This window comes from Spodoptera frugiperda, chromosome 21, assembly GCF_023101765.2.
Source record: "Spodoptera frugiperda isolate SF20-4 chromosome 21, AGI-APGP_CSIRO_Sfru_2.0, whole genome shotgun sequence".
NCBI lineage: Eukaryota > Metazoa > Arthropoda > Insecta > Lepidoptera > Noctuidae > Spodoptera > Spodoptera frugiperda.
The window spans coordinates 3,942,280-3,958,126 of NC_064232.1; the positions used below are offsets into that span (position 1 = coordinate 3,942,280).

Genomic DNA, 15,847 nt, shown 5'->3' on the forward strand with positions numbered 1-15,847 from the left:
ACCATTCATGCTGAAACGTGGCTTTCTTAGAGGTTTAGATGAAATTAGAAATTTAAAAAACAATGTAAATAGTTTTGAAGGTCCAATTTTTTTTTATTTTGAAATAAAACTAAATTATAATAAGTGTAGAGGAAAATAAAACTATAAAATAAATAAAATTAGATTAAATTTAATTGTATTTTTTTGCTTTATTTTAGATTTAAGTTTGTATTTATTCCTTTATAATTAAATTATAAACATAATGATATAGGTATTTGTAGGGACATATTAAATACTGAACTTAAAAATATAGGTACGTAAACTAAATCATTTATATAAATTAAATACATTTATAAAGATGTACTGAATTTAAAAACATTTAACACCATTTTATTTAATTTTAGTAATTTCGATTTCTATGAATTTAGTAAGGTTTATTAAAATCGACTAAGACTATGTTTCTCTATGTTGAGTTACGCTCACTCTATGTTGTCATTGGACCGTCCACCTCTGCCTCCCGCATCCATAAACAAAATAAAGTCTTTCTAAAGTTAGATAGTGAACATGGCGGTTGGTAAAAATAAAGGCCTGTCGAAAGGCGGTAAAAAGGGTGTTAAGAAGAAGATGTAAGTCTCCAATAAACCTCAAATTTATCGAGGAATATATTAATCTTTCCGCTAAATTCAAAACCGAATCTGTGTAAGATGTGATGTCGCGAATATATTCGGATATAAGTTAGACGGTCTCGTGTCATGGTGTTTTAATGTTAAAACTTTATTTTATCAGTGAATTACTAGTTCTAGTGCTTTGTTCTTAATGTTAAATGTGTTCTTGAAAAAATGGCATTGTTAAATGTAGTATTCTTGTGGAATTTGGTGAGTTTTTAGTTGTAACATTTTGAGGTTATGTTTAACTGTTGTACATTTTCAGCGTCGATCCCTTCACCCGTAAAGATTGGTACGATGTCAAGGCTCCGTCTATGTTCACCAAGAGACAAGTGGGAACCACCCTTGTCAACCGTACTCAGGTATGTGAATTCTAACCTCTTAGACCTAGGCTGTATAATTTGATGTCTTAGACTTGGTTGCTACTTACTGCTAAAAGTTACATATGAACTTTATGGTCATTTTAAGCGGGAATCGATGTAAAATATGGATACTTTTCTATTTAAAAATACCACATGGTTATTTTTTGTACTGTGTTCGAACCCTAGACTTGTGCATAACCTTAATTAGTACTTACTTATAGAGAGTCCAAACATTCCCAGATGTTCCAAACTGTTGGATTCGTAATTGTATTTGTTTTTGGAAACTGCAGCGTTGCACCTTGCACTTTTATCACGCGTAATGTTATTGTTCATTATAGATTAAAGACAAACACCACATGCTCATAACTGTGTGTATGAACAAATAAAGAAATAGCTGTCGTAATTATTATGCTTTAAAGTTCTTGAACACAATAGTTATTGCAGGTAAATTACTGCAGTTAACAGTTAAACAATAACAAAAGAAAATTAACATAAAGCCTCATTACTTCCTTTACCTTAACACATTCAGGAAAACCAATCAAAATTAATTAATCATCTAAGATATGTAAGTAGCAGCCATTGTCTAATGACTAAAAAACCTAAAATGATGATCCACCTAGCTCGCAATGATACACACCTGATGAAAACTATTGTTCCCTTTTGATTTATTATCTGATAAATAAACAAAATAATATTCTGAACAAATATTAGTAGAATTTTCTCTTATATCATCCGTATTTTGGTTTCTAGGGCACCAAAATCGCTTCTGAGGGTTTGAAGGGCCGTGTCTTTGAAGTATCGCTGGCCGATCTTCAAGCTGATACTGATGCTGAAAGGTGAGTTCCTGGTAACCCTACATCACTATTTCGTCTGCGGATATATGAGACACAATAGAAAACTCATTGTGTCTTTGTCTTGCACTGATCAGTTCTCCAGTATACAACAGCTTAACCTCTTGTATGCTGTATATAAGACAACAATAGAAAACGCATTGTGTCTCGTGTAGATTTGCGCTCCTGGCATGCTATAGGCTCCTGGCATGCTATATGTCCTCGTTATGCAATAATAATATAGATATACAAATAAAATACTTTTGTTCCTAGTTGTCATGGAAATAGCTGATAACAAAGTTTTTGGCATAGGTCTGACATTATTTGTGTCATAATGTTTAAATCCCACAAAAGTAATTTTAATATTTTTAAGTTTTAACTTCACAGCCTACTTTAACTGAATAAAACTAATAACCTGGAAGTTACTGCAGTCCAGCTATATGAAGGAATACCATATGGTCTTCATATCGTTTTAGTCTGCAGAAAGTAAATGCTACCGCACTGAATGGCCCTTGTACTTTATGTACACTGGCACCTTGTGTCGTCGCTACAAATGTTAATTTTACATAGAAATTAATTAACAAATCTTCCAATATTACATTTTTCCTTAATAATACCACATGTTAATAACTATAAGCATATAAATGATGCACTTTTAAAATGAATTAAAATAATAAAACTAGAAAACATAACTGTATAATTAACAAGGTTGTTTTCATTTGCAGGTCTTTCCGCAAGTTCCGTTTGATCGCTGAAGATGTTCAGGGACGCAATGTGCTCTGCAACTTCCACGGCATGGATCTCACCACTGACAAGCTCAGGTTTGTGTTACCATCATTTTAATACCATCATCATCACCATCACTATCATCAGCAGCCCATAAGTGACCACTGCAAAGCAAAGGCCTCTTCTCACACAAAGATAGAGCATTAATCACCACACTTGCTCAATGCGAGTTGGCAATTTCAAACTTATGGATTAGAGGTTATAAGGCCAGGTATCTCCATGATGTTTTCCTTCACCATTAGTTAGTGGTGTCTTAATAATCTTAGAAAGTAACTAAAACTGGGATGGAATCCCTTTAGTAGGTTTTGAACCTGCATTCTCATGACTCGGAAGCTGGTGAATAGGCCACCACTAATACCACTTACGTCTGCTTTGACTTTGATAGTTAATCACAAAATAGTGTAAAGTACTGCAGTCCAGCTATATGAAGGAATACCATATGGTCTTCATATCGTTTTAGTCTGCAGAAAGTAAATGCTACCGCACTGAATGGCCCTTGTACTTTATGTACACTGGCACCTTGTGTCGTCGCTACATACTTCTTACTCATTTCCAAAAAGTTTAATAAAATAAAATCTATCATATATACTCGAGAGGGTAGGCAGAGGTATCCATTTTATAATATGTTTAATCGAAACCTAGTTTTTGTTAGGGGGCTAGTATGGTCACTCCCATAATTCATTAATAGCAACTCTGGAGACTCCATTGCTGGTCTATTGACCTCCTTTATAGAAGATTGCTATAATCTCATCTCATAGTTGATGAGCGAGTTGAAGACTAGTCTAATGGGCAAATACTCAAACGTCACTCAATTTTAAGACACTCTCAATAATAGTAAAGTTATGTCTCTACAATTTCTTTATTAAAGACTATAGAACTATATTTAAGTACAACTTAAAATTGAGTAGCATTTCAGTATTCGGTATATGCGTAAAAGAATCAGGTTCATAAGAGAATGTCTGTCTGCCTGTTTAATCTTATGACACCCAGGGTAAGAGTAGGGCTGGGGACTGGTGACTCTACTTAGGCTGGTTTTTATAACTACGCTGTTAGCAGCGCGCGTTTTGCTGTAAAACGAGATTAGTACCGCGTATTTAGTACCGAACAAATCCGAACGTGCACGCTTCAGCCGCGCTGTCGAAACGCGTAGCTATAAAACCAGCCTTACACTGCATGTCTATTGTATGTTGTAATTAATATACATACTTAATATTAATTTGATAATCTTTATCACAGATGGATGGTCAAGAAATGGCAGACCCTGGTCGAGGCCAACATTGACGTGAAGACCACCGACGGATACCTGCTCCGTGTGTTCTGCATCGGATTCACCAACAAGGACTCGCTCAGCCAGCGCAAGACCTGCTACGCTCAGCACACCCAGGTAACATTCCTACGTTATAATATTTAGAATAGTATAATCTACTTCTGTGCTGTTTCACTTGCTGTCCTGCCCCTTTTGATCATTGAATGCGGTCATCTCAGGAACTACTGACTCGATTTTGAAAAATTCTTGTTGTGTTAGGAAAGTTATAATTCTATGATAAAACTCTTCGTTTACTGACTGACTAACACATAACATACAGCCGAAACGAATGGATCTAGGAAGCTGAAATTAACAATTCAGCTATTGGGTACATGAATAATTTTTATATTTATTAATGTCTATCCAGTAGACAATAAAAAAATTAGACACATATTTTTTTATTTTCTTGCAGAAACAAATACTAAGTTTTATAGGGAGCAATGATGTTGCTAGCTCCTAGTCCTAAACTTTGGTTCGTTTTATCAAAGTATTGTTTTGTTCATTTTATCAAAGTATGTTGTTGTATAACAACAAAATAAAAAAATACGTGTCTAATATTTTTTCTTTACTTAACTGACGGACAAACAGAATTATCATACACCGTCGTCTACCATATTCGCAGTCAGCAATTATAAAGAGCTTAGTCGTTGTCCTTGCTCTGTGTAATTGTATCCTGTCACTATCACCACTGCGTACATTATACTCGGGAGTCATCACCACGAACGCGGCTCTCGGGCTTGCCTTTGGCTTTTCGTGGTCTTGATACATACCCCCCCCCCACTTAAGCTTTTGAGCACTACAGTAAAATGAGGTGAATAGAATTCGAGAGGTAATAAATGTTGGGAAAATGTTCTTACATCTATTCACCCCCTTTCCTGTATCTGTTTACCCTTTGGATTCTATTCACCACATTTTACTGTATCTTACTTCTTATTTAATATTATAAATGTGAAAGTTTAGTGTGTTTGTTTCTTGGTCAATCACGTCTAAACAGGCTGAAGGGTTTGGTATGCAATTTTGAACAGGCGTCGTAGACATTATGGTCTGGAATTACACACAGGCTACTTTTTATCGTACCGCTACTGAACCGTAAGCGAAGCCGTTGGCATTAGTTTGTATATGACAAAAAACTGTGCTAAACTATTAACAAATCTAATATGACTGCACGGTTTCGATTCCCGCACGGAACAACTCTGTGTGGACAATAATGATATTGAACATAATGTTGTTCCGGATCTGGGTGTCGTGTATGTTATGTGAAATTGTATATGTATTTGCAACATAAAAAATATCTTCTTATCAGTAATGGCTAACCATAACCCCCAATCACCAGGTCCGTGCAATCAGGAAGAAGATGTGTGAAATCATCACCCGTGATGTCACCAACTCTGAACTTCGTGAGGTTGTCAACAAACTCATTCCGGACTCCATCGCCAAGGATATCGAGAAGGCGTGCCACGGCATCTACCCATTGAGGGATGTCTGCATTAGAAAGGTATGTTGTTTACTGAAGAATATTTATTATTAATGTCCATTTTTGAGATTTTAACCGCACATCTTTGTATAATAATAACTGTTGGAGCTGTTGTTCTTGTCTTGATAGAATGATGATCTTAATTGAGTTACACTTGACAAGTAAAACTTGTTTTTTTTAATAACGTCACGCCTTTAATCCCCGAAGGGGTAGGCAGAAGTGCACATTATGGCACATAATGCCAATGTACACCTACATTTCACAATTTATGTTGTAAGTCCCATGTAATAAGTGGTGAGCCTATTGCCATATACCGGGCACATTTTCAGACTCAGTTTAGCGTTTTTTTTTATACATAAGACATGCGGTTGAATCTACGGTTGAGTTGATACATTTATGTAATTCGGATTTTGTTTTTTATAACAGTACCGTAATTATGTTAATAGTAAATTTCAATTCAACCAAAAAACCTAAAATGATGATCCACCTAGCTCGCAATGATACACACCTGATGAAAACTATTGTTCCCTTTTGATTTATTATCTGAATTTACTTAAGAAATCATTAATCACCACCTGGCCAATAATCACCAACTGACAAAATAAACTTAATCCCCAGGTTAAGGTTCTGAAGAGGCCGCGTTTCGAGATCTCCAAGCTTATGGAACTTCATGGAGAGGGTGGTAGTGGCAAGAGGGGCGAGGCCGGTGACAAATCGGAGCGCCCTGAGGGCTATGAACCTCCCGTTCAAGAGAGCGTTTAAGTTTAATATACGTGTAAAAATCTGAATTTTGTGTTTTTATTTCTATTTAATTCGTTGGCGATTAAACCTTACCCACTTCAGTAAAGGTGAGCATTATTTTTATATTTTTATTTATTTGATTAATTTGATGATCTTTTACTTGTTTTAACTAACTTTTATGTTATTATGCTAACTCATTCAATATTTTTGTATTTTACAATGATGATCCACCTAGCTCGCAATGATACATACTTGATGAAAACTCTTGTTCCCTTTTGATTTATTATCTGACAATTAATTAAATTTTCTTAATCCCCATTAGTTTAAGAATCACCTAACCTATTAACTTTGTGTTGCAGATTGGAAGGCCGCTCTTCAAGAAAAGCAGCAGTTTCAGTGTTAAATACTTACCTATATTATTAAATAAGAATTTAAACTGGATTTAATATACATTTTAAAAAGCATTATTTTGTTTTATCTGATGATCATAAGACCTAGATCGGTCTACATGGGTGTAGGCATAGGTGCACATTACGGCACGTAATACCGCTATACAATGTACACCCACTTTTCACCATTTGTGTTATAAGTCCCATTAAATAGGGGGTGAGCCTATTGCCATATACTGGGCGCAATAGCAGACTCTGTGCTACTACTGAGAATTTTTTGAAAAACCTATAAAAGCCTAGTATTACTACCTAGACGAACGAGGCAGTCTGATCTGATGTCTTGTAACTTAAATGATCTTACAAAATGGATGTAAGCATGCGGTCCGCGCGCTGACAACCCGCCGCCGCCGTATTGGCTTTTTTAAAGTAAATACAGTAAAATGGGGTGAATAGGGATCGAGAGGTGAATAGGGACAGAAGAGGGGCGAACAGATACTATGAAGAATTTCCCTTTACCTATTCACCCCTCCTCTGACCCTATTCACCTCTCGATCCCTATTCACCCCATTTTACGGTAGTAGTACTAGATCCTATATCTCCATGATATTACCTGATTTATTGTGATTATTTGGTGATAAATTACCTATACTATTTATGGGAGGTAATAATATATTTCCTATTGAAAAAAAACTATAGATAAGTATACTATTTTTGTCTATTATTAATAAAACAAGTGTCGGTTCAGAAGCATGGAAAGTAATTTTAATTAAAACAAAGTATAGGTTGGGGCACGTTGACTAGCGACATCTGTATTTTGTACTCGTTTTTGATTATTTCTGATTGTGTGTCAATAGATGTCGCTACATGCTGAAGCGTTTCATCATACTTTGTTTATGCTCTTCATTATAAGTATAGTTATAATAATAATTCTGATGTGTTCTAACGTCCTTGATACGTGCGTATATATGATTGTTTTCAGGAAGAATGTAAATTGCCTCGTTGGAGTATTTTTGAAACATTCTGTTACTGTAAAATGGCTCCCATGGAGGAATCTGAAAATAAACAGAAATAAAGTAAAAATCTAAATTATTATCGGAGTATATAAGTATGTAGCTGCTTTACGCAACTTGAATGCAGACAAGTGCCACCCTCTCACGGAATACCAGCGTGAAGTGGTGACGTAATGTTACAGCGTGCAATTTAACAAGTGAGAGTTTCATCCCACTGTTTAAATGTGCCATTATTTTCTAGGAACCGATAGCACACTCCTCCGCGGAAACGATAGCACAATTAAACAGTTTCATTCATTAAATTATTACGTTATCGGCTTACTCGCGTAACTGTAAAGTGTGGGAGTTGGGAGAGCCATTCTTCGGTAGGTACGAATGGGCCGGCTCGACCGGAGTGATACCACGGCCTCACAGAAAATCAACGTGAAATAACTCTTGCGTTGTGTGTGTGAGGGTATCGAAGGGCTAATTAAGGGTTTCCCCATCTTCCCAATCTCCGATTCCCCGACGACCCTTAAAATTCTAACTCTAAAAGGCCGGCAATGCACTTGTAACACATTTGGTGTTTCGGGTGTCCATAAGCGGCGTTGATTGCTTACCATCAGGTTTCAAGCCATGCTAGAAGCTCATATTCATCAGCAGCATTCCACGACAGACGACTGTCGCGTTGCTGCTACGTACTAAGTAGCAACGTGTCGTGCATTAGTGTGTACGTCAGTATGTATGTCTCAAGAACGACAAATAAATAGTTTTATAGGTACATGATCCGCAGCGCATTTGTAATGTTCTGCCTCGCACAGCAAAACTATGGAATGAGCTGTCGTCGGCGGTAATTCCGAACTGATACGACCTTCAAACATGCAAGAAAAGAGCATACTCCTTTTTAAAAAGCCGGCAACGCGGCAACTGGTATTGCAGGTGTACTTAGTCTGCGGTGTCCGCTTACCATCAGGCGGCCTTCAGTTTTGTTGCTTTACAACCCAGTTGTTCTACTAAAAGTAGTACAATAATGTTGGTGGGTAGATACTTACGGTGGTATTTGGAAGCGGTTTCTGCTGCGGTGTCTTTTTGCAGCAAACGTAAACTATTGGTATCAATACGGCAGCCAGCAGTACTGCTGGTATCGCTATTAACAGTCCCAGGTAGGCTGCAGTGATCTCTGTGACTGATGTATCTGAATAATAACCAAAAGCAACGTCACGCCTTTTATCCCCGAAGGGGTAGGTAGAGGTGCTCATTGCGACACGTAATGTCACTACAATGTACACCTACTTTTTTACTGTAATGTAAGGTGTAAGCCTATTGCCAGTGGCGTAGCGTGAGTGTCGGCCGCCCGGGGCGGAAGACAATTTTGCCGCCCCCTTATTTAGGTATTTTAATTTAATGTATACTACACATTACATACATTCATAATAGAGAACTTTTCGGCGAGAACAGTCATGAATCAGAGCACTCCCCGTGGTATAGGCGATATAATGTACAACGAAGCTACATCTCTACGCATTGCCAAAGTGTCAAGTCGGTTTTAAATTTCCTGCCACTCAACAATCCGATTCGCACGCCGCTGAACGCGGTCCAGAGGATGAACCTGGTACTGGGGTGCCCCCGCCCACAGATGAGACTAGTATTCCATATGGGGCCGAACCTGCGCCTTATATAGAAGCAAGCGATGGGCTGGAGTGAAATACTGCCTTGATCTGTTGAGCACACCAAGCTTTTTCGAGGATAATTTAGCCTTATCCTCTAGATGGCCACGGATATGGACGTCGCTCGAAATGTTGATGCCAAGTATCCCAATTCTAATACCGGACTAAACACGCCGACCTGTGTCTTAGTAGGGTTAAACTGGAACAAATTAAGTTCACCCCAATCTGAGATTCTCCGCAAAGAAGTCTCGATTTCAGACACAAGTCTGTTTCGGTTCTCGATGACGTTTTCCCGAGAAATGTTAGCGCGGCCGGTATAATAGGCATCACCTGTACTGTCATCCGCATAACAATGAATGCTGCTGATTTGCAACATATCATTGATATGGAGGAGGAACAAGGTAGGTGATAGCACGCAGCCTTGAGGGACACCTGCGTTTACAGACAGAGAGTCGGAGCATTCCCCGTCGACAACGACCTTAATGCTTCTGTCTGCAAGGAAGCAGTAGACCCATTCGCACAATTTCTCGGGAAGACCATAGGAAGAAAGCTTCGAAAGAAGCGCTTTATGCCAAACCCGGTCGAAGGCTTTCGCCACGTCCAAGCTAACTACCAACGCTTTCCCCTTAGATTCGATCGCCTGTGCCCAACGGTGTGTCAGGTAAACCAGAAGATCCCCAGCCCATCGACCTTTACGAAAACCGTATTGCTGGTCACTGAGTAGCTGGTGATCCTCTAGGTACCGCAAGAGCCTACCGTCTGTCTGTCTGTCCGTCCGTCCGTCCGTCCGTATGTCACAGCCATTTATTTCCGAAACTGTTGGGCCTACATAGTTGAAACTTTGAAGGTTAATGTATTTCGGTAACCGCTATTCAAATTTTGAATAAAAATTTACTCCATACATGGAACTGATACAAAAAAAAAAAAATTTCAGCTAACTTATCCATTTCCCCCCTTCCCAATCCTCCCCTTCCCCATTCCCGAACAACAACCCTTAAATTCCTAACTCCCAAAAAGCCGGTAACGCACTTGTAAAGCCTCTGGTGTTTCAAGTTTCCATGGGCGGCGATTGCTTACCATCAGGTAATACGTCTGCTCGATTTGATATGTTTAATAATAAAAAAAAACCATGATCGAAATCGATCGAAAGGCTTTGTTTATTTAATAGGGCACAGGAGATCCTGCAGATATAATTTAAAGTATAGGAGTCCATACATACCAGTTTCGTTGCTTTCCGTAGGTTTCCGAAGTATCTGTGTAAACTGCTCAATTATTCTTTCCGTTGTGGTTGTGCCTTCGATATTCTTGTATGTCTTGATTCGAATACAACAATAGATGTTGTTTATTGCATTTTTCGTATACGTCATATAAGGGCTATAAAGATGCCTTTCAATAACTGTACCATTGCGTTTCAATACGCATACTTTGCTGGCGGCTGTTAAAACAAAAATATAATAAACTAGCTGTACCCCGCGACTTCGACCGCTCTACGTGGCTCTACCGAGACTATCTGGAAGTATATAAGTATATATATTCTGGAAAGCCCACGGGATTGGGTATTCTTTTTTATTTAAGTCTTTGACTTTATCTCTAGTACATAAGAGTTTAATAGGGTAGTTTAGTAAACTACCCTATTTACAAAAATGGGCAAAAATAAATTATTTTGACATTTCAATATAATAAAATATCCCAAAATAATCGTACTTTCATTCTTTAATTTGACGATATACCTACTATTTTTTTTAGTTTATCTAGCTAATTTTAAAGAAGTAAGTATGCTATTTGACGCAATTAAATATGACGTCATAAGTTGCGATCTCCTACAAAATTAATAGAAAAGTAACGTTTCTGACATTTCGATAAAAGTATTGAATTTGACTAGTTAAGTAGTGAACTACCGTATTGATCTTACCATGTTTGCAGGTAAATTCGTAAGTCTCCTGGTTTTCATCAATATATATTATTTCAGGCTGGAAATGTTCTGTAACAAACGTTCATAATATTGTTGAATTTTAATTCGGTTGCCTGCCTCGTTAGTCTAGTGGTCGCAAGTGCGACTGCCGGACAAGGGATCTCGGGTTCGACTCCCGGGTCGGGCAAAGTATTGCTGGGCTTTTTTCGGGTTTCCGAAAATTTCTTAGTAATAGCACGGAGTCTGGAATTGTGCCCACTATAAGGAAATAGGCTCACCCCCTTATTACATAGGACTTATAACACAAATGGTGAAAAGTGTTTGTACATTGTATAGCGGTATTACGTGTCGTAATGTGCACCTCTGCTTTCCCCTTCGGGGATAAAAGGCGACGTTATGCGTGTGTGTGTGTGTGTGTGTGTATGACAGTGTAATTAATTGCATGCATGCTGCATGCTTGCTTGAAAAAATTAACCTTTAAAATACTACAGAAAAGTAATTATATTCATTTTCCTGAACTAATTTAGGGATTTGTTCAAATCACTAGATTTCTTTAGAGGGATTTGTCAAATCACCAGATTCTGTTTAGGGAAATGATAAAATCATGTTGTTATTTTGACATCTCTTAGAGATTGGACCAAATACCTGTTTTTATCATATCCCTGCGACATAAATAAATACAGTACTCTCTTAATATTTATACGTTTATATTCTGTACATGTCACTTGATTTTAGCGTGTGAAAATAGAAATCGTAAATATTTTTGATGACCGATGACCATAGCTGACTGAGAAGCGCCGACAACCTTTCGGCCAGAGAAAAAGCAATTTTATGGAAAAAAAATCTTACCTATTTCCTTTTTTTCTACAGACACGTTGTAATACTTTTCTGAATCTGACTTCATTATTAACTGGCTATTATTGTCAAATTTGTAAATTTTCATTATGAAAACGCTTTTTCTTTGCTCAGTTTTTGTGTAATATAGATCTGTGAATCAAAATCAGAGCATTTAGTTTTACTCTCGACGGATCAAAAGGGGCGTGTAACAAAAAGGGGTATACATTTATCAAGTGCTCGCTTTCTAGATAACATAACAAACGATACGGGAAGGGTTTTTTAAACTCATGTTTTCATGGAAAGAAGTTATGAATTTTTCCAATACGTAAAATTCTAGAAACCGAACATCAAAATTAGGTAGATACAGGTTAGGTGATCAGATTTACAGAAGAAATGTTTCGTAATATTAGCGAGTGATTCCTGTAGTGTTGTGACACGTTTGTATGATTTCAAATCAAGAACCATGCGACACCAAGTATTTGGTACCATTTTTTTTAAGTATTTTGAGCTGAAACTTTCTGTACAGATTCTATTCAACCTGTATTCTTCAGTGCTTCTTGATGTATATGGGTATTTTATTACACGCTGTATAGATTACACTATTATACACTAGCTTTTGCCCGCGGCTTCGTTCGCGTTGAGAAGTACTACTATTAATGCATTAACTAAACACAGAGGTCTCTTCATCATATGCAGCGTGCGCAGACGCGGCGACGTCGCGCAGCCTACTTTCTGACTCGAAACTAGTACAGCTATTTTCCGTTAAAATTAAATTAATCTAATATTAAATTCTGTGTGAACAGCTCCATATTCCTTAACCACAGAAGAGCTGTAATGTTGTAGGTTATCTAGAAATGTTATGGACACGCAGTGCTGTTGGTATAATGCCATATTTGTAAAGAGTGTTCAAATTAGGTCATAGAGAATAATGCACTTTTTACCTTACCTACTGGGCCTATTTCGCTCATTTTTCGTATATTGTCAGCCAAGATGATAACAAATATGTGGTTTATATTAAGTGTTCAGATCACCAATCACCTTCTTAACTATGAAACTATTACCTAACTATAATATATGAACTATATCCAACAATGAACGAAATATCTTTCAAATTAAAAAATATGTACCTATTTCAAATAGACCGGGAAGGCATTTTTTAACCGTCAAAATGTCTGTCTATCGGTCAGTCCTCTAGTGAAGCTATGTGCTCGTTCCAAAGTGTAGATTTCTACTCCTAGGTTCTTATGTTCCTATCCTTCCTAAGTTAGTATGTATGTACCTACGATATCGATCACGAGCGACGGGCCATGTGTACCTTTGATACCACCACGCCTTTATCTCAATGATTCCAGAAAAACAGCTTAAAGTCCGATCTCTGATATTACAATTAAAATCTGGATCTGAAATTACGAAAAAAAAACAACGTTATTTTTATAGCAGTGTGGCGGCACATGACAGAAGTCGCACATAGACTATCGGCGAGCATAGCAACGGATGACGTCTTTAAAAACCTACATCGCACATATGAATTGTACGTGCGAATAAACATGGATAGAAAATCCCAAGGAACAACAGTTGGGTCAGAAAGCCCGCTTTACTCTACCCCTCTTTTTTTTTTTAGGGGGGAATATCATCCTATGTCTTCTCCCACCTTGGGTGAGGTTTGGAAATGGGTTTGAAATTGGATGGATGGAAGAAGAAGAAGACTCTTACTGACTGAAAACCACCCCGTTTCTACTCCTGCTTTGAGCCGGAGCCCCGGTAAACCCGCTAGGTAGTCCGCAGCTCCAACAATATACATAGTGCCTTTATGTATTTTATATTAAAGACACAGATACTTACATTGGGTCCATACATTCACCGCCAGTGTTGTGAAGAAAACTTGTTGAAAACTGATCATCTTTAATAACTTCCTTTGTCTCAAGACGTTCTAGCAAGCAGTAATATCAGGCATATCTGCGGGGAAAATATAGTCATCGTAAATAGCAGCTCATGTAGTGTAGATGTCCAGTCAACAAGGATGTAGCGAGGTTGACTGTCCAGGCGACACACGTACTTAGGTACCGTCATGAGCTAATGTTCACATGTAAACAGCAGCTCATGTAGTGTAGATGTCCAGTCAACAAGGATGTAGCGAGGTTGACTGTCCAGACGACACACGTACTTAGGTATCGTCATGAGCTAATGTTCACATGTAAACAGCAGCTCATGTAGTGTAGATGTCCAGTCAACAAGGATGTAGCGAGGTTGACTGTCCAGGCGACACACGTACTTAGGTATCGTCATGAGCTAATGTTCACATGTAAACAGCAGCTCATGTAGTGTAGATGTCCAGTCAACAAGGATGTAGCGAGGTTGACTGTCCAGGCGACACACGTACTTAGGTATCGTCATGAGCTAATGTTCACATGTAAACAGCAGCTCATGTAGTGTAGATGTCCAGTCAACAAGGATGTAGCGAGGTTGACTGTCCAGGCGACACACGTACTACGTATAATTTTAGATAACAATTGTGAGACATACTAAATTAACTAAAAAACACGGTTTAATCAATGGAGAAAAGCTCTACTCTACTACTACATGAGCTGCTGTTTTCAGTGGGCTGCGAAGTTTCTGCGTCTGCGCATGATGCTCGCGATGAAAAGTCTCACTGTGACTCGAAACTAGTAGAGCTTTTCTCCATTAATAATACCTACGTGAATAAATCGTTATATTTAGTTAGGGAATAGATAATATTAAACATTTAATACTTACCCACTCACTATTGTAGAATAAAATCACAAATATATTAAAGTTGAACGAATAACAATTTAAATATTAAGCACATGCACTTTCGAAAACCACATTAGAGAGTGTTGTGACTGACCGTGACCAAGACACATACCTATTTTAATTTTCCTTTAACAGTAACCAATATATTTATATTAATGCTAACACATATGGGGTTTAGGGTGACATCATCTGCGGTCACATTATGTACCATGTAAATTTCATGAAAACAGCAACGGCAATTTAATTTTGTAGTTTTGTGTGTTATTGTGATAAAAATAAAACTAATAAGAATACAAAAATAGTTTCTTTGGGAAAGTTGTTTGTAATCGTGAGTATAATCACGTGTTTAAATATCGTTCACTAATTATTATCAGTCCATATATTTAGGTTTATTCCTAAGGCAAACTAGGCAAGTGCCGATCGTGCGTGCGGCGCGTCGTGCGTGCGGCGCGTCGCGTTCCGCGCGCCTCTAAGAGCCATTAGACGATCACAGATGGGGCTCAGCAGGACTGATACCTGATCCGGAGCTGCGGACTGCCTAGCGGATTTCCCGGAGCTCCGGCTCTAAAAGCAGGAGAAGGAACGGGGTGGTTTTTAGTCAGTAAGAGTCTGACACTCCCTCTCGCCTCGCCCAAGGCGAGAGAAGTCATTGTATGATTTTCCCCCTCAAAAAAATAAAAAGGGCGCAGGGTTAACGAGCCCATACAGAGGCGGTGGCGACAGTAATAATCATCAGTAATAATGGGGGGTCTATGAGGCCTAGGACACTCTCTAGGTTTAATCCGTCTCTGAATAAAACTAATAAACTAACTCATACACAAGGTAAAACAGCATCATCGTCAGCCTATAAGTGGCCACGGCTGACCAAAGGCCTCTTCTCACACGGAGAAGGTTTGAGCATTAATCGTCACGTTTGTTCAATGCGAGTTGGCGATCGACGGGGCCGTCTCTACGTCCCCGACTGGGGGCGTGAGGACGCGCGATCCAGGCCGAGGCCTGTTTCGGCGGTTTCATGTCGCTGCCCGCAACTGCGGGCGAGGGGTTGGAGTAGTCGGGCCCCGCGAGGGGCCCGATGCGATGTCAAGTCCGTGTTGTGGCGCCGCTAGCGGCCGCGCTCAAGCCGGGCTGGCCCGGCGAG

The 15,847-nt window shown here is 38.5% G+C and overlaps 2 protein-coding genes and 1 long non-coding RNA gene across 11 annotated transcripts in view; 2 read left to right on the forward strand and 1 right to left on the reverse strand.

Annotated features, from left to right (window-relative positions):
- LOC126912019 (uncharacterized) overlaps positions 1–15,638 on the forward strand; it is a 111,205-nt gene extending 95,567 nt beyond the window's left edge. For 2 of the 8 annotated variants that reach the window (XR_007706630.1, XR_007706629.1), the window contains exon 4: positions 14,106–15,634. This is a non-coding gene — a long non-coding RNA (uncharacterized LOC126912019). Of the gene's footprint in view, positions 1–14,105 lie in introns of all 8 variants that reach the window. The other 6 variants (XR_007706627.1, XR_007706628.1, XR_007706623.1 and 3 more) reach the window with 4 other exon arrangements.
- Positions 444–6,190, forward strand: LOC118280314 (40S ribosomal protein S3a-like). Its single transcript, XM_035600279.2, has 7 exons — positions 444–605; positions 910–1,006; positions 1,757–1,842; positions 2,562–2,657; positions 3,859–4,006; positions 5,262–5,423; positions 6,021–6,190. Exons 1-7 carry the CDS (start codon positions 544–546, stop codon positions 6,162–6,164), a joined length of 795 nt encoding a protein of 264 aa, XP_035456172.1. The 5' UTR covers positions 444–543; the 3' UTR covers positions 6,165–6,190.
- Positions 7,262–14,075, reverse strand: LOC118280395 (uncharacterized). 2 transcript variants are annotated; one of them, XM_035600394.2, is made up of 7 exons: positions 13,780–14,075; positions 13,221–13,337; positions 11,950–12,087; positions 11,101–11,169; positions 10,408–10,623; positions 8,574–8,716; positions 7,262–7,584 (listed from the first exon to the last, which is right to left on the reverse strand). In XM_035600394.2, the coding sequence occupies exons 1-7, from the start codon at positions 13,835–13,837 to the stop codon at positions 7,393–7,395; spliced, it is 933 nt and encodes a 310-aa protein (XP_035456287.2). In that variant the 5' UTR covers positions 13,838–14,075; the 3' UTR covers positions 7,262–7,392. The 2 variants fall into 2 exon arrangements, with proteins under 2 accessions (XP_035456287.2, XP_050558033.1); XM_050702076.1 differs by having other exon boundaries at positions 13,217–13,337.
- Positions 15,639–15,847: the final 209 nt, after the last annotated feature.